This window comes from Ranitomeya imitator, chromosome 6, assembly GCF_032444005.1.
Source record: "Ranitomeya imitator isolate aRanImi1 chromosome 6, aRanImi1.pri, whole genome shotgun sequence".
Classification (NCBI taxonomy): Eukaryota; Metazoa; Chordata; class Amphibia; order Anura; family Dendrobatidae; genus Ranitomeya; species Ranitomeya imitator.
Window position 1 is genome coordinate 387,952,364 of NC_091287.1, and position 24,086 is coordinate 387,976,449.

Genomic DNA, 24,086 nt, shown 5'->3' on the forward strand with positions numbered 1-24,086 from the left:
TCAGTTTGAACAATTTGAAAGTACGATTGGTTTCAAGTTACCAAACCACCGGGCTGCCAAACGCTTATGGAAAGTGTGCGTGGAGCATCATACGTTCTTTAGGTGAGCCAGTTATTTTTATGTTTCTTTTTGTTTTGTCTTTTACTAGTCTAGTATTTTTGCAAGTTTACAATTAGTGGCTTTACCTTAAGAATTTTACAAATTCAAACATGCAACACTAGTTGAAATTTTATACATTAGAGCATTGCTTGTATATTAACCAGTTATATCTACATTGTATTAAATGACATTATGTTCACCAGACCATAATTCTCCATAAGACTACACCTTGCTGAGTCACAGATGGTAGACAGCTAAATGACAAAAAGCTGAAATTTGACTGTTAGAGAATAAATTAATCATGACAAGCCCATTCATCATGTCTGCCATTTCTTATTAAGTAGGATCTACATGCAATGTGATTGGGCACATTGTCCCAAGAGAAAAATCATATGTATTCATTTATTACCCTTGTTTATACCATGTGTTGGCAAATCTCCCTGAACAATGTATCTTATTTGTATAGGCTGTTGTTACCAGAGGCACCTCCCAAAAAATTCCTTACCTTAGGATCGAAATTCCGCTACAGTGGGAGGACACAGGCTCAGACGAGAAGAGCAAGTGCACTGATTGATAGGCCCGCACCCTATTTTGAACGTTCTTCTAGCAAACGTTACACAATGTCCCGGAGCCTAGATGGGGGTAAGAATCGAGCATTTGCCTTACATGAGTAATAGGACATTTAATGATAATTTAGGAGCAGAGCAAAGACATTTTCTGTTATACAGTTTAAATGGAATTGGAAATTTAGAAGCTTTTAACATTTTCTTTCCGTGTGACAGTATCACAATTATAGGAACAAAAGACACCCACACATGACTCATGACTCCTACACTCTGCATTTTGGTGGAATTGCTTCATACTTTTTGTGCAGTTTTATTTAAATTGTTAGATTACACCCATAAAAAGGTGTAATCTGACAATGTTTATTATGTCACTTCCACTCTCCGCCTTACAGAATGTGTATTCGCAGGTGCTTCCATCCCGCCCATTGGGCACACACAAGTCATTCATACAACTCTCATGTGCTTTTTGTTGTTAGAAACTTTTGTATATATATTTTTTTTACATTTCAGACCAACAAAGCATGATATGTAGTTGGGATTAATTTTCTATACCATGATAGCCTTACTAGTAATGTCTTCAAAAAAGATAAATAGGTCAATATGCAAAACGCAAGAGTATTGTATAAAATGCAGTGCAGCACCCCAGTTGCTTCAAAAATACCAATTGTATCTGCATTGTAAGAAGAATAAAATGGTCTGCTACAAGATATATAGAATAATACTAAAAAAATAAATTTTCACGTAATACACATATGCACTGTTAGCTGATATGAATAATCAGGAATGGCCCTAAATAATAATCCCCGAGCTGTGCACACATTAAGTATTTGCAGAAGAAATTTCTGCACCAAAATCACATTTCTTAGCAGGAGAATGCTGCATAAAATACATGCGTTTTTTTTTTATGCGTATTTTTTCCCAATTCATTAGAATTGGTGAAAAAAAGCATTGAAAAAATTGACATGGTGAAGATTTGAAGGAAACAGTAAGCAGCATGTAAATAAAACTTCAGAAATCTCATTCATCTTGCTGGTACTGTAAACTGCAGCATTTTGGTGCAGAAATTTTTGTTGCATATACTTAACGTGTGTAAATATCCTAAATGATCCCATGCAGGCGCACATCATTCAATAAAGGGTTGGGGTCATTGAAGGAGACGTCAGTTACATCAAGGGACATGATGATCACTTGAGGCCGTTCTATTCCAAGGAAGTAGACGAGACCTGCTTGACTAGTACATCTAATAAACGTGTAAGTAGTGATATACAGTGCTGGTCACCAGTATTGGTACCCCTTAATTTTATTCATAGACTGTACTATACCTTCTAAAATAAATGGAAATGCACCATATTTATATCCACAGGATATTTTAATTAGTGGTTCAAAGTAATACAACAATAAAGCATTGTTTTTCAGCTTACATGCTGCAATTTCAAAGAAGGAACAGAATAAACAGCTTGTGCAGCAATAAAGGCACCCCTAATTAATACATAGTTGCCCACCCTTTGGCATTGATTACAGCCTCCAAACGTTTCTTGTAGCCAGCTATAAGCTTCTTGCACTTCTCATCTGATATTTTCTGCCACTCTTCCTTTGCAGTTTGTTCAAGCTCTTGAATGTTTGCAGGGTTCTTTTTCCCAAATGCAGATTTCAGCTCATCCCAAAGATTTTCATTGGGATTGAGGTCTGGACTCATTGATGGCCATTTTAAAACAGTCCGTTTTTTCTTCTTCAACCATTCCTGTGTGCTTTGGGTCATTGTCTTGCTGGAGAACCCATTATCTGCGAAGTTTTCTTACACTGGGTAGGACATTTTGCTCCAAAATCTCTTGAAAATGTTCTGATTTCGTGATTCCTCTAATACGGTCAAGCCTCCAGTACCAGACGCAGCAAAGCAACTCCACGGCATTATGGATCCTCTTCCATGCTTAACTGTCGGTAGGGTGTTCTTTTCCTTATAAGCTATATTGTGCCATCTGTAAACAAACAGTTGCTTTGCATTGCTAAAAAGCTCTATTTTTGTTTCATCTGTCCACAAAGCATTTTCTCAGAAGGATTGTGGTTTGTCAAGGTACTCTTTGGCAAAGATCAGTCGTTCATTTTTAGTTATTTTCTTCAGCAGTGGTTTTTTTCCCCTGGCTTCCATCCATAAAGCTCTTCTTGGTTTAGTGTGCGGCATATGGTACTTGTTGAAACCATGACCCCAGACTGTTCCAGGTTGGCCTTCAGGTCTTTGGATGTTTGACGTGGTGTTTTTTCCACCATTCACACCAATCTTCGAAGACATCTCTTGTCAATTTTCCTCTTTCCTCCACGTCCAGGGAGGTTCTTGATGATGCCATGCTTGGCAAACTTCTTAATAACATTGCGCACTGTTGAAACTGGGATGCCAAGGTTTTTGGAGATGACCGTATACCCTTTAGAAGTCTTGTGTTTTCTGGTAGCAGTTCTGATGTCCTCAGACAGCTCCTTTGTCTTCACCATTATGACAAAGGAAGTGGACCTACCATGTTGCTTTTTAAAACACTGAAGTCATCATTCATTGGCAAATTCATGTCACGGGAGCACGGACAATTAACCCCTTAACCCCCGTAGCTTTTTTCAGTTTTGCATTTTTGTTTTTCGCTCCCCTTCTTCCCAGAGCTATAACTTTTTTTTATTTTTCCGTCAATATGGCCATGTGAGGGCTTATTTTTGCTGGACGAGTTGTACTTTTGAACAGCACCATTGGTTTTACCATGTCGTATACTAGAAACCGGGAAAAAATTCCAACTGCCGTGAAATTGCAAAAAAAAGTGCAATCCTACCCTTGTTTTTTGATTGGCTTTTTTGCTAGGTTCATTAAATGCTAAAACTGAATGGCAATAATGATTCTCCAGGTCATTACAAGTTCATAGACACCAACCATGTCTAGGTTATTTTTTATCTAAGTGGTAAAAACAAATTCCAAACTTTGCTAAAAGATAAAAAAAAAAAAAAAAATTGCGCAATTTTCCGATATTCGTAGTGGCTCCATTTTTCGTGATCTGGGGTTGGGTGAGGGCTTATTTTTTGCGTGCCGAGCTGATGTTTTTAATGATACCATTTTGGTGCAGATACGTTCTTTTGATCGCCCTTATTGCATTTTAATACAATGTCGCGGCGACAAAAAAAAAACATAATTCTGGCGTTTTGAATTTTTTTTTCTCTCGCTACGCTGTTTAGTGATCAGGTTAATCCTTTTTTTATTGATAGATCGGTCAATTCTGAACACGGAGATGCCAAATATGTGTAGGTTTGATTTTTTTTTTTTTTTTTTTATTGTTTTATTTTGAAAGGGGGATGATTTAAACTTTTATTTTATTTTTTTCATATTTTTAAAAACATATACATTTTTTTTTTTTACTTTTGCCATGCTTCAATAGCCTCTATGGGAGGCTAGAAGCTGGCACAACTTGATTGCCACTTCTACAGGTCACCTTTATGTAGTAGAATTCCATCATTGCTACTGTATGAGCGCCGACCACAGGGTGACGCTCACAGCAAACTGGCATCAACAACCATAGAGGTCTCAAGGAGACCTCTGGTTGTCATGCTGACGCGTCGATGACACCCGATCACATGATGGGGGTCACCAGAGCGCGCATTTCCGTCTGGATGGGTGGAAGCGCTTGTTAAATGCCGCTGTCAGAGTTTGACAGCGGCATTTAACTAGTTAATAGGCGTGGGTGGATCGCAATTCCACCCACGCCTATTGCGGGCACATGTCAGCTGTTCAATACAGCTGACATGTTCCTGCTTTGATGTGGGCTCACCGCCGTAGCCCACATAAAATCGGGGGTTCTGCCATCGGACATACTATTCCATCCAATGGCAGAAAGGGGTTAATGATGTGTGATTCTCATTTGTGATTTACCACAGGCAAGTCAAAATGTGTTTCTACACTAAAGTAAAGGGTGCCAGTACTAGTGTCTCAGCAAACTTTAAGTTTCTCTATGTTTCCCTCCCATTATTTTTTGTTTTAAATTATTGTTTATCATTTGCTCTTTTGTATTTAACATGAGTGTTCTATAGAAAAAAAAACTGTTTCACTTGACTCATTGTTTTCAGTAGATATTCCACATTATGTACTTAAACTTCATGGGTGCCAATATAGATGAGCCAGGCTGTTAGTGTTTTTGACCTTTATATGAGCGAAGTTTTGTAACACTAAGGCTTCTTTCACACTAGCGTCGGAATCTCCCAGTCGCAATGCGTCGGGGAGAGATTCCGACGCTAGCGTTTGCTGCATTGCACAATGGGTGCAGCGGATGCATTTTTCCGGCGCATCCGCTGCCCCATTGTAAGGTGGGGGCGGAGTTCCGGACGCGCATGCGCGGTCGGAAAAAGCGGTCCGTCAGGAGAAAAAAACGTTACATGTAGCGTTTTTTTCTCCCGACGGTCCGCCGAAGCACGACGCATCCGGATGCGAAGTGTGGCAATCCGTTGCAAATGCCTCGTCAATAGAAATCTATGGGGAAAAAACGCATCCTGCAAGCACTTTTGCAGGATGCGTTTTTTCTGCAAAACGACGCATTGTGACGGATTTAAAAAAAACGCTAGTGTGAAAGTACCCTTACTCATTCAGTGCACGTCAGTGGGTATATACATGTTGGTTGTTTACAATTGTTTACAGGTGTTGTCCTCTATATAAAGACATGTCTGCAGTTACTTTTTGTGATTGTAGACTGTTGAATCATGACCGTGCACACACCGTCAAGATTCTCTTATATTCCTTGTGAGAGTGGGCGATCATGTAATCATATGTTTTCAATTTGATCACTTGCCGACTAGACTTTGTACTGTTTGAACATTCTGAAGTGGAGAAGAGTCTAGTCAGCATGTGACCACATATGTATAGCGCACTGCAGTGGGAATACAGGGGAATCGTTCGTGTGCACATCACAATATACAGTCACATAAAGTGACTGCAGAGTGCAGGGATTTTTAGTTTTTGCACTTTCATTTTTACTCTCCCTTCTTCCCAGAGCCGTAACTTTTTTTTATTATTTTGTTAAAATAGCCATATGAGGGCTTTTTTTATTGTGGGATGTGTTGAAGTTTTGAATGACACTATTCATTTTACTCAAAAATGTATTGAAAAATAGGGGTGAAAATAGTCCCCAAGTGCAGTGAAATTACGGTATATAAAAAAAAAAAAACATCAGTAATTCTGTTGTTTTGGGAGGTTTATTTTGACGCTGTTCACTGTGCAGAAAAAATGACCTGGCAATAGGATTCTGTCACCAATAACTTCTTTATTTTTCCATCCATTGTGCTGTATGAGAACTGTTTTTTTTACATTGAGATAATGTTTTTATTGACACCATTGTATGCGTTCATCAGAAAATGTGGCAACTGAAAAACTTTGTTGCATTTAACTTTTTTTTTTCCGGCAATTAATGTATGGCTTCAATACAGCTACTGTGACTGCTTCATACATTTCTTGTCACCTTATTGCGAAAATGTATATTATAGGTCAGTTAGACTTTTATGGATGATCTTGTAATAAATGTTAGATTATTTTGGACTGAAAAGAAGGCCAAATGTGATACATGCCAATCAAGTATGTGTTATATAGATCTATTACAAACATAGATATTACATCAGACATATTGATGTTCCTCCTTCAACTGTAATTTCAATTATGAAAATTGCAGCAAACTAAAGGAGAGAAAAGCGTCTGACGCAGTGGTCACACCTTCATTGTGAACTTGATTCTAGTCATTGTTGTGATGTTGGGATTTGGACATGTCTCTCTCCCGCTGCAATGGAAGCAGTTGCCTAGTAACAAGGTCCAGTTTCTGGCCTCTGTAGTGCCCTTCCACTTGAACTTTTTTTTACTACATCTTTTATGTATTTGTTTCATTGAAGCATAAATGTCAGCCCTCATTAATCTTTATACAGCTCGTTTTGTGATAATTAACACCACAAACCTCATATACTATATGGCATATTTATGCATGAAATACACAGTATTGTTCCTAAGCAACAAGAATCCTTTCCATGAAGTCTTCTTTTGAAAGTCGATATTAATTTCCTCTATTTCCTACCAATTATGTATAGCCTCACACTCCAAATGTCTCGCATTATCATTTAGTAATAATTTAAAAAAAAAAGTGGCAAAGTATATTAACACCCAAACGCATCATGCGAGTAAAGTCTTGAGGATAAATATTACAGATTTTGATCTGGTCAAAACTTAAAAATACACATTTTGGCAGACAGGCGCCACCATGTCCTTTTGGCAGAGCTGGCCTTTACCGGCGTGAAAGCTCCAAAAGCCTCAATTTTTGGCTCAAGCTTGTATTGTACAAAAATGTTGCAAGTTTTCAAAGTGTTTTAGAACAGAAAGCTGGGGTCAACCCTTTAATGAATAATCGCCCCATGTGCTTGTTTGTATTAAGGGTTTGCGTATACTTTGCCTTTATTAATGTGATATATAAATTAAATATATAACACAGTACACCCAGGATTATAAACACAAAAATAAATTAATATAGTCTAAAATGAAAGAATATCCAAAATATACAGGGTGCGCTGTGCAGGAGTACAGTGAAAACCCACTGTGAGAGAGAACCAACAACCAACGTAAAGCAACATGGAACAAAGTCCAAAAAGATTCAACCAAGGCTGGGCTAAGGGAAAATATGGCTTTATTAATAGGATGCCTATGATTACATATAAATCAAATTTAATATATTAATTATGTAAGACTCAAACAAAAATAAGTATAAATCAATAAAAGCTAGCGCACACTGACAATATGTATAAAAAAGAGGCTACCGTATATATTTATATATCTCTTTATAGTAAAAACCTACCGACAGGAATATAGTCTATATCTATATATAATTATATGACTGCACCAAACAGTAAAGAGAGTAAAAGAACAAAAATAAACAATTTTATATATTGTTTCAAAATACGTGAAAAAAGCAGTTTAATATGTACAACTGAATTATACTGTGCTAATTAAAGTGACCAGTGCAAAAAGAGGGGGAGGCAGGAGGAGGGAAATGAATTTCCAGACTTATATCAATCTCTCTGTTGTCCCACCCAAATAATAAAGCAATAAAGCGTGTGAATAAGTAAACAATGGTGTAAATATAAAGTTAATAAGAATTGATTCGAGAAACAATCCACTGCATATGCCACAAAATCTAATGTGCAAATGTGCAGATTTAAAGTGACAAAGTGCAAAGCATAACAAAGGGGGGAGAGAGAGGGGACAAAATGAGAGATGAATAGATGTATACCCTATCCTGCTATTATGTATCCATGTCCACTCCAAGGAGTAAACCATAAAGGGAATTAATATAAGTTGAAAAGGCTTCAAATAAACAGTGACTATCGGTATTAATTTAGATAAAGTGTACAAGTGCAAGTAATCATTAGCCTAAATGGTACCCATGAATCAAGAGTTTTAACAGATTGGTGCTATGAATATGATCAATATGTACCTGCGGTGGTAAAGCCGGTGTGCGCGCTCACCCGACGCGCGTTTCGGAACGATTATTCTTTCGACCCCTGTTTGCATTCCCTTTAAATCGGCACATTTGCACATTAGATTTTGTGGCATATGCAGTGGATTGTTTCTCGAATCAATTCTTATTAACTTTATATTTACACCATTGTATACTTATTCACACGCTTTATTGCTTTATTATTTGGGTGGGACAACAGAGAGATTGATATAAGTCCGGAAATTCATTTCCCTCCTCCTGCCTCCCCCCCCCCCCCTCTTTTTGCACTGGTCACTTTAACCCCTTACCGGCATCGGACGTACTATACCGTCCGATGCCGGCTCCCCTGCTTTGATGCAGGGCTCCGCGGTGAGCCCGCACCAAAGCCGGGACATGTCAGCTGTTTTGAACAGCTGACATGTGCCCGTAATAGGCGCGGGCAGAATCGCGATCTGCCCGCACCTATTAACTAGTTAAATGCCGCTGTCAAACGCAGACAGCGGCATTTAACTACCGCTTCCGGCCGGGCAGCCGGAAATGACGTCATCGCCGACCCCCGTCACATGATCGGGGGTCGGCGATGCTTGTGAATGGTAACCATAGAGGTCCTTGAGACCTCTATGGTTACTGATTGCCCGTCGCTGTGAGCGCCACCCTGTGGTCGGCGCTCACAGCACACGTGCAATTCTGCTACATAGCAGCGATCAGCAGATCGCTGCTATGTAGCAGAGCCGATCGGGTTGTGCCTGCTTCTAGCCTCCCATGGAGGCTATTGAAGCATGGCAAAAGTTAAAAAAAAAAAGTTTAAAAAAATGTGATAAAAATAAAAAAAAACATAAAAGTTTAAATCACCCCCCTTTCGCCCCAATCAAAATAAATCAATAAATCAATAAAAAAAATATCAAATCTACGCATATTTGGTATCGCCGCGCTCAGAATCGCCCGATCTATCAAATAAAAAAAAGTATTAACCTGATCGCTAGACAGCGTAGCGGGAAAAAAAACTCGAAACGCCAGAATTACGTTTTTTTGGTCGCCGCGACATTGCATTAAAATGCAATAACGGGCGATCAAAAGAACGTATCTGCACCGAAATGCTATCATTAACCCCTTTCTGCCAGCTGACGGAATAGTACGTCAGCTGGCAGATCCCCTGCTTTGAGGTGGGCTCCGGCGGTGAGCCCACCTCAAAGCCGCGACATGTCAGCTGTTTTGTACAGCTGACATGTGCGCGCAATGAGCGCGAGCGGAATCGCGATCCGCCCGCGCTCATTAACTAGTTAAATGCTGCCGTCAAGCGCTGACAGCGGTATTTAACTAGCGCTCCCGGCCGCGTGGCCGGAAGTGCTCGCACTGCTGACCCCGTCACATGATCGGGGGTCAGCAGTGCATCGCCATAACAACCAGAGGTCTCCTTGAGACCTCTATGGTTGTTGATGGCCGATTGCTTTGAGCGCCACCCTGTGGTCGGCGTTCAAAGCAACCCTGCATTTCTGCTACATAGAGGTGATCTGTGCTTCACCTCTATGTAGCAGAGCCGATCGAGTTATGCATGCTTCTAGCCTCCCATGGAGGCTATTGAAGCATGCTAAAATAAAAAAAAAAAAGTGATTAAAAATATAAAAAAAATATATAATAGTTCAAATCACCCCCCTTTCGCCCCAATCAAAATAAAACAATTAAAAAAAAATCAAACATACACATATTTGGTATCGCCGCGTTCAGAATCGCCCGATCTATCAATAAAAACAAAGGATTAACCTGACCGCTAAATGACATAGCGAGAAACAAAATCAAAACGCCAAAATTACGTTTTTTTGGTCGCCGCGACATTGCATTAAAATGCAATAACGGGCGATCAAAAGAATGTATCTACACCAAAATGGTATCATTAAAAACGCCAGCTCGGCACGCAAAAAATAAGCCCTCACCTGACCCCAGATCACGAAAATTGGAGACGCTACGGGTATCGGAAAATCGCGCAATTTTTTTTTTTTTTTTTTTTTAGCAAAATTTGGAAAAAATTTTCACCACTTAGATAAAAAATAACCTAGACATGTTTGGTGTCTGTGAACTCGTACTGACCTGAAGAATCATAATGGCAGGTTAGTTTTAGCATTTAGTGAACCTAGCAAAAAAGCCAAACAAAAAACAAGTGTGAGATTGCACTTTTTTTGCAATTTCATCACACTTGGAATTTTTTTCCCGTTTTCTGTTACATGGCATGATAAAATCAATGGTATCGTTCAAAAGTACATCTCGTCCCGCAAAAAATAAGCCCTCACATGGCCATATTGACGGAAAAATAAAAAAGTTATGGCTCTGGGAAGGAGGGGAGTAAAAAACGAAAATGAAAAAGCGGAAAAAGCTCCGGGGGTGAAGGGGTTAAAAACGTCATCTCGGCACGCAAAAAATAAGCCCTCAACCGACCCCAGATGATGAAAAATGGAGACGCTACGAGTATCGGAAAATGGCGCAATTTTTTTTTTTTTTTTTTTTTTTTTAGCAAAGTTTGGAATTTTTTTTCACCACTTAGATAAAAAATAACCTAGTCATGTTTGGTGTCTATGAACTCGTAATGACCTGGAGAATCATAATGGCAGGTCATTTTTAGCATTTAGTGAACCTAGCAAAAAAGCCAAACAAAAAACCAATGTGGGATTGCTCTTGTTTTGCAATTTCACCGCACTTGGAATTTTTTTCCCGTTTTCTAGTACACGACATGCTAAAACCAATGATGTCGTTCAAAAGTACAACTCGTCCCGCAAAAAATAAGCCCTCACATGGCCAAATTGACGGAAAAATAAAAAAGTTATGGCTCTGGGAAGGAGGGGAGCGAAAAACGAACACGGAAAAACGAAAAATCCCCCGGTCATGAAGGGGTTAATTAGCACAGTATAATTCAGTTGTACATATTAAACTGCTTTTTTCACGTATTTTGAAACAATATGTAAAATTGTTTATTTTTGTTCTTTTACTCTCTTTACTGTTTGGTGCAGTCATATAATTATATATAGATATAGACTATATTCCTGTCGGTAGGTTTTTACTATAAAGAGATATATAAATATATAGCCTCTTTTTTATACATATTGTCAGTGTGCGCTAGCTTTTATTGATTTATACTTATTTTTGTTTGAGTCTTTTACATAACTAATATATTAAATTTGATTTATATGTAATCGTAGGCATCCTATTAATAAAGCCATATTTTCCCTTAGCCCAGCCTTGGTTGAATCTTTTTGGACTTTGTTCCGTGTCGCTTTACGTTGGTTGTTGGTTCTTTATTAATGTGACAGGCCTTAAGTGCTGGACATTTTGGGCCCAAATCATCAAAGCTTTCAACCCAGAATTCTGCCATAGAAGCATAGAAAAGTTGCAAAATTTTATTGCAACTCAGTTGCATCTATATTTTGCATATACTGGCATCGTCACAAGTGTCTCTCAACTCCACTGATATGGGCAGAGCTGGGACGGGCGTGGTCACAGCCACTCGTCAAATTCATGATGAATGGAGGCGTTGACTTTGCCACAAATCTTACTTGAGCACTGGCATATGCCCCTTCATGAATCGGGAACATATGACTCCAACATTCCCCCTCATCAAGACCAACCAAGTGAACAAAGCCGGTCCTAAATGAATTGGGCCCTTTGTGTCTATAACCTCCTTAGATCGTTAAGACAAAAGGGTTTTTTGGGCATATGGATATCATAGAGCCACAAAGGCTCTAGCTTCGATGACCCCAGCCACACAGCGAATAGCAGGACTCCGGTCCATCAGTCAGGTCAGTAATTGAGACTGCTGGATAGTATTCTCCTAACCTCCTAGCTCGTATTTTGATTAGCCAAGCTGTCCTGACATTGTGTGTGTGTCACACCGATCTGATGGAGTTGCACTTGCCTGGCTGATCAAAAGAAGAGTTGGGAATGCTAGGAGGTAAGGAGATTCCCTTCCAGCAGTCCCAAATTACTGACCGGAGTCCTGAAAATCAATTCTCCCATTTTTATCAGCCATTCATTTGAATGACCAGAATGTATTCCATGTTCCTCCAGCTGTGGTCCCTGCAGGGTAAATGTGTGGCCTGCATAGCTATGAAGCAAATCAGCGGAATACTGGGTGGGGAAAGAGGTCACTTTAATGGGACATATGGTATATATATTTACTAAAGGGGAAATTTATGAAAACTCTCTAAAGCAAAGTTTCCTTGTTGCCCATAGTAAACAATTATTTCTCCCATGTAAACAGGATGTTTTATTGCTTGTTTTAATCGCAAAAGATAAGTTACATTTAAGTTGTTCATGCTCACATCATCAACTAACAGATCTGCAGCTTTCCTCCTCACATTAACACCTTCACGCCACAGCCAATTTCATTTTTTATTATCGTTTTCATTAGTTTCTCCCCATCTTCCAACAGCCTTAACTTTTTTGTTTTTCCGTTTTCATAGCCGTATAAAGGTTTTTTTTTTTGCAGGACAAATTGTACGTTTGAACAATACCATTCATGTCATGCACTGGAAAGTGTGTAAAAAAATTCCAAGTGCGTCAAAATTGCAAAAAAAAGGTGCAATTCCAGAATTATTTAGGATTTTTTAATTTATCATGTTTACTATATGGTAAAACTGACAGGGCAATATGAAACATTTTTAGAAATTTGTAAAGAAAAATAAAATTGCTTGCATTGCCATTTTCCAAGACATTTAACATTTTTCATTTTCAGGTTATGGAGCTGTGTGACTTCTTATTTTTAGTGTCAAAAGCTGACATTTTTACTGACACCATTTTGGGGTAGATACAATGTTTTAATCGCCTCTTACTGCATTTTATTGCAATTTTATATTTTTATAGATCATACTTTTTATGAGTGCAACAATACCAAATATGTTTTGTGATTGCTTTATTTTAAAGGGGCAAAAGAAGGCGATTTGAACTTTGTTTCATATTTTTAAAACCATTTTTTTCCACTTTTTAACGGTCTTTGTATGTCCCCTATGGGATTTGAACCTGTGATTGTCTGATCGCTTGTACTACATAGAAGTGCTATAGTTAGCATCACTATGTATAATAAAAATCACAATCTCCTATGAACGCCAGCAGGCAGCAGGCTTGACATTCACAGGAGTACCATAATGACAGGCACAGGTCTTCAGCAGACCCCCCATCTACCATGGCTGAATAAGTCAGCCACTAGTTGTCCGTCAGTCACGCTATTCTATGATCTAATTGTAAGTCATATGTCGGGAAGGGGTTAATAATGATTAGATACGAGTAGAATATTCTGATTGGCCATATACAGTATGTGTGTATTTTTGTATATATAGTAATGATAATTAATGTGAAAAGCTTGCTATATGTATCTCAATCTGCGCATACTCAGCCCTTTTTGTTTGCTTGCTTAAAACAGACATCCCATACTTAGTTATTTTTTCCCCAAATATCATATTTGCTTTTAGCATCAGTGAATGAAAACCATGACTTGTATATGAAGGATTCTGTGTCTGCCACAGAGGTGGGCACCGGCCCATACATCACTACAAAGGGTGCTTCCCAAACCAACTTGATTGCATCAGCAACCCCAGAGAAAAAGGTTGAGGAAGAGAAAAAGGAGGTCGAAGAAAAAGCCAAGAAAGTAGAAGTTGTCACTACTGTTACTACAATACGTCATGATGCAAAGGTATTTAGCATTACTTCTGAATGAATGCTTCCATTTCAGATTTATGTTATTTACAATGTGGTTTATACTAGCCGGCAGTTTTGATTGTAATGTTGTGCAGGATTATAAAAAATAGCTGTTCTTTTTCAGAAACCGTGCCTTATCTGTCCACAGGTTGTTTGCGGAATTGGAGTTAAAAAGGTTGTCCACTATTGTAAAGGTTCAACTTAATGGCCCCAGAGTGGTGTAAGAAATAGAAAAATCCCTATGCTCATTTTCCGGACTGGTGCCACTGCCATGCACTGGTTATGGTGTCCCTCATGGGTGCACTGGTATCCACATCTAGCAGGAGCATCAAGTGACTGTAGCATTCACATTCGGCTGAACGAGCAGAAGCATCTCTCTTCTTGTTCAGAGATAATGTGAAGGCTGCAATTACTAAGCCGCTGATTAGACAGTCTAAAATGCACTGGTTTTATAACAGTGGCTCATGCTGGATAATGTAGAGTGGAGCTGCAATATCCGACACTACCAATCAACCAATGGACTGGTGTAGTGCTATTTATGGAAGAGAGTACTTATGCTTAATTGATTCTGTAAATCCATGTTAAATATTGGTTACCTTTTTAAAGAGGACTTTTCACCTAGTTTTTCATTTCGAACGGAACACACCGTTCTTGTTTTTGTTTTGTTTCGCCTGAGATATTAGCAATTTGGCACCTCCTGAGTTCATCAACTAAGGTTAAGTATTAAGTCTAAGTGGATGTTAGATAGTTTTCACTGGGACGTGTACTTCTGCCTCCTGTATAACGCTGACCAATAATAAGCATGCAGCAACATAGAAGTGCAAAAAGACATGTGAAGATGTTATCAGGGTCCCATGACCAGAATCCACAGGTCCTCCCAGCTGGAGTGTGGAGCCTAAATAAGTGCTGAAGAACCTATTACACAGTTAATATTTCCACACTTCTGTGCTGTGTAATATATCTTCAGTACTTATTTAGGTTGCGCACTCTGCAGTCCAAGTGTGTGTTAACTCATTAGGTGTCAAATACTTGATTGCCAATATCGCTGCAACAGGGAGGCGAAATAAAAAAAAAAAAAAAGTTTTCTTCCATAATTACATTGTATGTCCAGTTCAACATGAAAAACTTGGTGAAAGGTCCTCTTTAGTTTAGATTGTTACCTCTCTTTTTGTTTCTAATTATCTTATGATAGTGTCTATTTTAAAATGTAAGGAATGACTACGTTTCCCAAGTAGTGCCAAGTAAGGATATCTGAAATAGAAATAATCTCATACCCCGGTCCTCTCATATTATAAATGCAGTTTGAAGTTCTCATTTTCCTGCCACAGCTAAACTTTACATTGCCATGCAGCTGATACACACTTGATACTTTGGGGCAGATTTACTTTTCTTAGTTTGCAACTGATTTGGAGCAATATGGCCCTTCCAATTCTAGACCTATTTATTATAATCCTAAAAGACCGTTTTCAGAGGTGTGGCTTAGCTGCAAAGGGACGTGCCTTAAAATGTGACAATGCACAAAATGGTGCCCACCTAAGAGTATTATAATGTTAAACAAGAGCATTTAAAGATGCGTGAAATTTATCATTGAGCATGAGCCACTAGGATAAATTTGGTGCATTTTCAAACTTTAACTATTTCACAGGATTAGTAAATCTGCCAATTATGTTGCCATTGTTTGCTTGCAGGGAATGCCCATATTACTGTAATTCACTATGCCGTGATGCTCAAAAATTCAGCCACTTAGTGTCTTTTTACATTGAGGTTTATGTTTACTATATGAAAAAGAGTGATAACAAACCTGTAATAAAACAAAAAGGGGCCCGTAAAGAAACAGGATACCTTTTACTGATTTAAGGAGTTTTCTTTGTAATTACAACAATGGTATTACTGTAAATCAACATAGCAGCTAGATTATTGATTTAAAACCTGTATATTTATCAGTGTCTGGTTTTAATATATATCATTGTGAGGTCAACAATATTCTTTCTTACACCTTTGATACTTTTACCCTGAGCAGTCTTAAGCCCCTTCACACGTCGTCTGTTTTTTTGTGTTTGCATGCAGTCTGTTTTGAAGGCCACAAATACAGACACATGCACACCTACTGTATTCAATGGTGGTGCGTACCTTAGGTTTTTCACGCAGACCGTGTGTCCGTGTAAAAAAACCTCAGACATGTCTGTTTTTTATCAGCAGCACGGGCAAAATGTGTGCCACACACGGATGACATCTGTGTGTCATTAAGTTGACACGTACCGGCGCTTGGGAAGAAGCGGTACAGTTCATGCTGTTCCCAGGCTGCTGAAGGCAGCTCTCATCACTGTAGTTTGGTCTCCCTGAGATCAGTGCAACCAGGAGACAATAATGGGAGTTGTATTCCGCACCCACTGTATCCTTCCTGTGTGAAATAGAGGAAAAAAAGGTGTGAGCTCCCATACAATTTCCATAACCAGCAGAGGGAAACCCTACTGCTGGGGGCTGATGTTAATATTCTGGGAAAGGAGACAATCTCCCAAAAGGTTCCCAGGCTGTTAACAGCACCTCACAGCTGTTTACTTAGTCTTTATTGGTGAATCTACAGGGACACCAGAAAAAAAATGATGTATGGTGCCCCTATAAATTCAAACCAGCAAAGGCTAAACAGACAACTGTGGGTTGATATTAATAGCCTGGTTGGGCAACATGGAGATTGCCACCCCTCCCAGGCTACCAACATCAGTCCTCAGCCACCCCAGAAATGGAGCATCCATATGATATGCCATATTTGGCTCTTACCCTTGCTTTTCCCATTTGCGCTGTGGAGGTGGCAAGTGGGGTGATGGTTGTGGGTTGATGTCATCTTTGTATTGTCAGATGACATCAAGCCCAGGGGTTAGTGATGGAGAGGCGTCTATAAGATGCCCCATTACTAACCCCATAGTAATTATTGAAATAAACACAGCCAGAATAAAAGCCTTTATTTGACATAAAACTCAGCACCCTGTTTAACATTTGTTTAAAAAAAACGCAGTGATACTCACCTTTGCACCTAAACCATTGAAGCCCATATCCCTGTAAAAAAATAAATAAACAACCATATCCCTCACCTGTCCGACATGAAGATAATCCATTCTGTGCCACGCCATAATCCATCTCTGCGATATCTGATTTTCAAAATGAAAGGTGCCATGATGTAACTGTTCACTCTGAAAACCAGGACACAATGAGTTTCTGAGTGGCGTGATGAACTTCGGTGACCTCAATGAGATCACCACTAGCACCGTCAGAAAATTCTGGGCTTTCCCTCTGCTGGTTATGAAAATAATGCTGGAGTCAACACCATTTTTTTTTTTTTAAATTTTACACAGGAGGTACAAAGCTGTTGCTGAATATAGCTCCAATCATGGTCGCCTGGTCGTGCTGATTTCAGGGAGAACAAGCGACAATGATGAAAGGTGCATTCAGCAGCCGGCGACTGGGATTAGTGCGAACTGTACTGCTTTTCCCAGGCTCCAATACATGTTACGCTGATGTCATAGGGACCACTGATCTCACCAGTACTGGTTTTTCCTGTACAGGAATCACCAGGACATGTGAAGGAGACCTTATAAGCAGGTAACGCGTCAGTAGTCATTATACTTTGCTGAACACTGGCATGTAGAATGAACTCGACATATAGCAGAAGATTCTTGACCTAACCTAGATGTATTTGTCTAATGAAAAATGAATTGGTTACATGGTACCAGTTTGGTTGCACCTACCAAATGATTAAAGGGAACCTGTCACCCCCAAAATCGATGGTGAGGTAAGCTCACCGTCATCAGGGGCTTATCTACAGCATTCTGTAATGCTGTAGATAAGCCACCGATGTTACCTGAAAGAGGAAAAAAAGGCGTTAGATTATACTCACCCAGGGGCGGTCCCGCTGCGGTCTGGTCAAATGGGTGTCTCAGGTCTGCTCCGGCGCCTCCCATCTTGATTCCATGACATCCTCTTCTGGTCTTCACGCCGAGGCTCCGGCGCAGGTGTACTTTGTCTGCCCTGTTGAGGGCAGAGGAACGTACTGCAGTGCGCAGGCGCCAGAAAGGTCAGAGAGGCCCGCCGCCTGCGTACTGCCGTACGTCGCTCTGCCCTCAACAGGGCAGACAAAGTACGCCTGCGCTGGAGCCGCGGCGTGAAGACCAGAAGAGGACGTCATGGAATGAAGATGGGAGGCGCTGGAGCAGACCTGAGACACCCATTTGACCAGACTGCAGCGGGACCGCCCCTGGGTGAGTATAATCTAACGTCTTTTTCTCCTCTTTCAGGTTACATCGGGGGCTTATCTTACAGCATTACAGAATGCTGTAGATAAGCCCCTGATGATGGTGAGCTTACCTCACCTTCGATTTTGGGGGTGACAGGTTCCCTTTAATGTGCATAGTTCACAGCAAACATAATTTAAATATAGAGGAAAATATCCTATACAGGTTTTAAAACAGTGAACAGAATGCTTCTTTCTGCTTTGTCTACCACAGTAAACAGTTTTAGTAAAGTATGAACATGATTTAGTGTATTGCAAAAAAAAAAAAGTACCATGTATACTCGTCTATAAGCCGAGTTTTTCAGCACATTTATTTGTGCTGAAAACACCCCCTTTGGCTTATATACGAGTCATTGTCCCAGAAGCCAGCAGGGGAAGGGAAGCAGCGGAGCGAAGGGTCACAGAGGCAGGAGCCGGTGGCTGTGGCTAAAGCCTGTGCCGCTGCTGTAATAGCGCACAATGCCAGCTGCAGCTGCCGGCTTCCAGCACACATTACTCACCTACCAGCGTGCCCTCGCTAGCACCGCATCTCGTTCAGTTCCCAGCAGCTCTTCCTGTGCCGAGCGATCACGTTGCCCCCTTCGTTAACCCCTTTCTGACCTCAGACGGGACAGTACGTCCGAGGTCAGAACCCCTGCTTTGATGCGGGCTCCAGAGGTGAGCCCGCATCAAAGCCCGGACATGTCAGCTGTTTGGTACAGCTGACATGTTCACGCAATAGCGGCGGGTGGAATCGCGATCCACCCACTGCTATTGACTAGATAAATGCCGCTGTCAAACACTGACAGTTGCATTTAACTAGCGCTTCCGGCCATCGGGCCAGAAATGTGCGCATCACTGACCCCCGTCACGTGATCGGGGGTCAGTGATGTGTCGCTATGACAATCGGACGTCTACTGAAGACCTCTATGGTTGTTGATGCTTGCTGTGAGTGCCACCCTGTGGTCGGCGCTCATAGCAATGCAGCAATTCTACTACATAGGAGTGATCTGAGCATTGCTCCTATGTAGCAGAGCCGATCGAGTTGTGCCAGCTTCCCTCCCATGGAGGCTATTAAAGCATGGCAAAAGTAAAAAAAAAATGTTTTAAAAAGCATGAAAAAAATATAAAAGTTTAAATCACCCCACCTTTCGCCCCATTTAAAATGAAACAATAAAAAAAAATTCAAACATATGTTTGGTATCGCCCTGTCAGGATCGCCCAATATATCAATAAAAAAAGTATTAACCTGATTGCTAAACTGCGTAGCGAGAAAAAAAATCGAAGCTCCAGAATTGTTTTTTTTTATCGCCGCGACATTGCATTAAAATGCAATAATGAGCGATCAAAAGTATGTATCTGCACCAAAATGGTATCATTAAAAAGTCAGCTCAGCACGCAAAAAATAAGCCCTCACCCGACCCCAGATCACGAAAAATGGAGACAGTACAGGTATTGGAAAATTGCTCAATATTTTTTTTTTTTTTTTTAGCAAAGTTTGGAATTTTTTTTTACCACTTAAATAAAAAATAACCTAGACATGTTTAGTGTCTATGAACTCGTAATGACCTGGAGAATCAAAATGACAGATCAGTTTTAGCATTTAGGGAACCTAGCAAAAAAGCAAAACAGTGTGTGATTGCACTTTTTTTGCAATTTCACCGCAATTGGAATTTTTCCCCCCGTTTTCTAGTACATGACATGCTGAAACCAATGATGTCGTTCAAAAGTACAACTTGTCCCGCGAAAAATAAGCCCTCACATGGCCATATTGACGGAAAAATAAAAAAGTTATGGCTCTGGGAAGGAGAGGAGAGAAAACAAAAACGCAAAAGCGAAAAAAGCTGGGGTCATGAAGGGGTTAAGGTAATGCATATGCATGTCCCTCCACTCCCATAGGCGTGAAGTGCATATTCATTACCTTAATGAGCTGGACCACATGATCGCTCGGCCGGAAGACAGAGCTGCTGATGCCGTAACGAATGAGATGCTGTGCCACCGAGGGCGCGCAGACAGGTAAATAGGATGGTTTTTTTGTTAAATAGTCATGCATACAATGACAGGGACGGGGGAACCATACATACCAGGATGAGGACGAGGGGACAATGCATACCCGGCTTATACTCAAGTCTGTAAGCTTACCCAGTATTTCGTGTCAAAATTAGGTGCCTCTGCTTATATTCGGGTCTGCTTATACTAGAGTATATACGGTATGTATTTTTTTGTTTTTTATTTTTGGAGATGGAATTTGATTTTTTAATTCACATTTGGCACGGGCTTTACTGCCTCGATGGTATTTAAATCCATAATTTTGTTCTTAGCACTAGAATACCGTATCTACTCGAGTATAAGCCAACCCGACTATAAGCCGAGACCCCTAATTTTGCCACAAAAATCTGGGAAAACTTAATGACTCGAGTATAAGCCTAGGGTGGAAAATGCAGCAGCTACCAGTAAATTTCAAAAATATAAATAGTTACCAATAAAAGTAAAATTATTTGAGATATCAGTATGTTAAGTGTTTTTGAATATCCATATTGAATTAGGAGCCCCATATAATGCTCCATACAGTTCATGATGGACCCCATAAGATGCTCCATACAGTTCATGATGGGCCCCATAAGATGCTCCATATTAAAATATGCCCCATATAATGCTGCACAAAGGTTAATAATGGCCCCATAAGATGCTCCATAGACACATTTGCCCCATACAGTACTGCATAAAGGTTAATAATTGCCCCAAAAGATGCTCCATAGAGACATTTGCCCAATATAATGCTGCACAAACGTTGATTATGGCCCCATAAGATGCTCCATATAGATATTTGCCCCATATATTGCTGCACAAATGCTGATTATGGCCCCATAAGATGATCCAGAGATATTTGCCCCCATATAATGTTGCACAGATATTAATTATGGCCCCATAAGATGCTCCATAGTGATATTTGCCCTATTTAGGCTACGTTCACATTAGCGTTGCGCCGCCGTGCGTCGGCGACGCAACGCGCGACGCACGCTAAAACGCGTGCAAAAACGCGCGCGTTTTGCGACGCGTGCGTCGTTTTCCGACGAAAATCGGACGCACAGAAAATGCTACATGTAGCGTTTTCTTGCGTCCGACGCTAGCGTCGGAAACGACGCACGTGGCGAAAAACGCCACCAAAACGACGCACGCGTCCCCTATGTTAAACATAGGGGCGCGTCGCCGCTGCGTCGCCGGCGCAACAGCGACACACATTGGCGGAACGCCAATGTGAACGTAGCCTTAGTGCTGCACAAATGTTGATTATGGCCCCATAAGATGCTCCATAAAGATATTTGTCCCATATAATGCTGCATAAACGTTGAATATGGCCCCATAAGACTCTCCATAAAGATATTTGCCCCATATAGTGCTCCACAAATTGTGATTATGGCCCCATAAGATGCTCCATAGATATTTGCCCCATACGTTGCTGCGATAAAAAAGAAAAAAAAATGACATACTCACATCTCGTCGCTCAGGCCCCCGGCACTTGCAATACTCACCAGTCCTCGTTCCGGCGCCGCTGTGTCTTCCGAGTCCTCTATACTAACGTTCAGGCAGAGGGCGCAGACTAACCACCTCATCGCGCCCTCTGACCTGAGCGTCACTGCAGAGGACGTGGAAGACGGAGAAGGACGAGGAAAGGTAAATATCGCGCAATGCTCCCCCTCCCCATTATACTAACCTGCTTCTGGCGCGGTCCCTGTATCTCCGGTCTCCGGGCGCTGACAGATTCTTCCTATATTGAACGGTCACCGTTACCGCTCATTACAGTATTAAATATGCGGCTCCACCCCTATGGGAGTGGAGTCGGGTCCATATTCATTACTGTAATGAGCTGTACCATGTGACCGCTCAACGCTGGAAGAAGCTGTCAGCACCCGGAGATGCAGGGACCGCGCCAGGAGCAGGTGAGTATGTCACAGCCGTCGCTCCCCCTCCCCGACGACCCCCCCAGGGACAATGACTCGAGTATAAGCCTAGAGGGGCACTTTCAGCCTAAAAAAGTGGGCTGAAAATCTCGGCTTATACTCTAGTATGTACGATAAATGTTATGTATTTATGTTTTATAGAGAATGTCTTATATGATCAATAACTAGAACCATTGAACCATAGAATAAGGATATAGTCAAACATTTTGTCCTCTTTCCGCTTTTAGGGCCTGTGCACACGTTGCAGATTTGTCACAAAACCTGAAGGGTTTCTTAGTGCCAGCAAAGTGAATGAGAATCCTGTAGTCTCATTAACATGTTGCTCATTTATTAATGCTTTATTTAATTCCCTTCGATCTGATTAATTTACTCTATATTTTGATAGATTGGACATTTGTGAACGCAGCAATACCAAATGTGTTTTTGTATTTTATTTCCAATGGGGCAAAAGGGGGGTGATTTGAAATTGTTTTTTTTATGTTTTAAAACTTTTTTTTTTATTTTTACTAGCTTCAATAGTACCCTGAGGAGACGTGAAGCTGCGATTATCCGATCGCATGTGCTACACATAGCAGAGCTTCAGCTCTGCAATGTGTAGTAAAAAATCACAATCTATGAACGCCGGCCACGAGCTGGCGTTCATTGGAGATTTACAATGACAGGCATGAGGGCCTTCGGCTAGGTTCACATTGCGTTAACAGCAGCCCGTTCAACACATGCGTTAAACGGGCTGCGTTAACGCAAGTGCCGACATCCTAGCGCAAATAGAGCTAGCAGATGTTCTATCTGCGCTAGCGGTGACGGACCCTGATGTTCTATCTGCGCTAGCGGTGACAGACCCAGAAACGCTGCAGCCCGCAACCCAGGGTCCGTCACTCAATGACGGCACATCACTAGCGCACGCCCATTTTGGGTGTGCGCTAGCGATACGCCCAAAATAGAGATTAATGACAGCGTTAACGGACTGCTTGGACGTAATGTGAACCTAGCCTTCTTCAGACCTCATCAACGGCAGGGACACGACCTTTGACGTTCCTACACATCACAGGTCCCGATGGGGTAAAAAGACATATAGACTAACAACTACAATCACGTTGCCTATTTGTTACTTGCAGATGTATTGCAGATTGAAATCTTCAGCATGTCAATTTTTGCAGTGTTTTTGCTGTTAATTTCACTCGCACTAATCAGTGGGGAAAAATCTGCACCAAAAACGCACGTAACCCCCCCCCCCCCATTTGACACCGCTTTTTTTCCTGCTAAGAGATGCAGAAGTGGGTGCAGAAATTTCAATACCAAATACTTAGCGTGTGCACATACCCTAACAGAGATTTTATAAAATCATGGAAAAGCTGTAGAGTTTTCCTCCAATTTTGGAAAACAGCTGCAATTAAAGCAGTGTAGGCCGGATGTGTGAACACAGCTTAACTAGATAATCTTCTTATTCATTGATCGTGGTCATGTAAACTTGATGCGTAGTTTTTATGAGATACAGATGACATAGCACAAAAGCCTAGCGACTCATCAGAAAACCGCTATGCACACACCCAGGTACATAAAATAATGGAACATAAATTTAAATACCATTTGCACTTTCACTTTGAACAATGTTGTATACTTGTGGTGATTATCCCTTCACCAGCACTTTATAATAGTGTGTGATCAGAATTTTTGTTTATCCCAGTATTGCTGGGCCCTGCATAAGGGAAGACCCATATCGTTGACTCTCACCCATTTTATCTTTTGAGGAGTGCATATACAGGACACTAAGTAATGGTGTAATGTTTACATTTAAATTTTTTTTTCAATTTTTATCTTTATCCTTGTATTTGGCGTGTTAGAGAATGATGATATATATGGTATATGATTGTGAGGATAGCTGTTTTTTTTCCATGTATCTATTCGGTTTTTGGTGCCTATGTATTGGTGGGTGGTGCCACCATGATAACACAGGCTGATCTAACTGTTGTTTGTTATCCCAAAATAAAAGTACAGGGTAAATCTTAACATTCAGTTTATACTCAGTTTAGGG

The 24,086-nt window shown here is 40.7% G+C and overlaps 1 protein-coding gene across 45 annotated transcripts in view; it reads left to right on the plus strand.

Annotated features, from left to right (window-relative positions):
- Window positions 1–24,086, plus strand: part of EPB41L3 (erythrocyte membrane protein band 4.1 like 3) — a 474,479-nt gene that overhangs the window by 386,939 nt on the left and 63,454 nt on the right. For all 45 annotated transcript variants that reach the window (XM_069731098.1, XM_069731103.1, XM_069731129.1 and 42 more), the window contains exons 10-12: window positions 5–102; window positions 566–741; window positions 13,603–13,823. In XM_069731098.1, coding sequence (XP_069587199.1) covers window positions 5–102; window positions 566–741; window positions 13,603–13,823 — 495 coding nt within the window. The remainder of the gene's footprint in view (window positions 1–4; window positions 103–565; window positions 742–13,602; window positions 13,824–24,086) is intronic.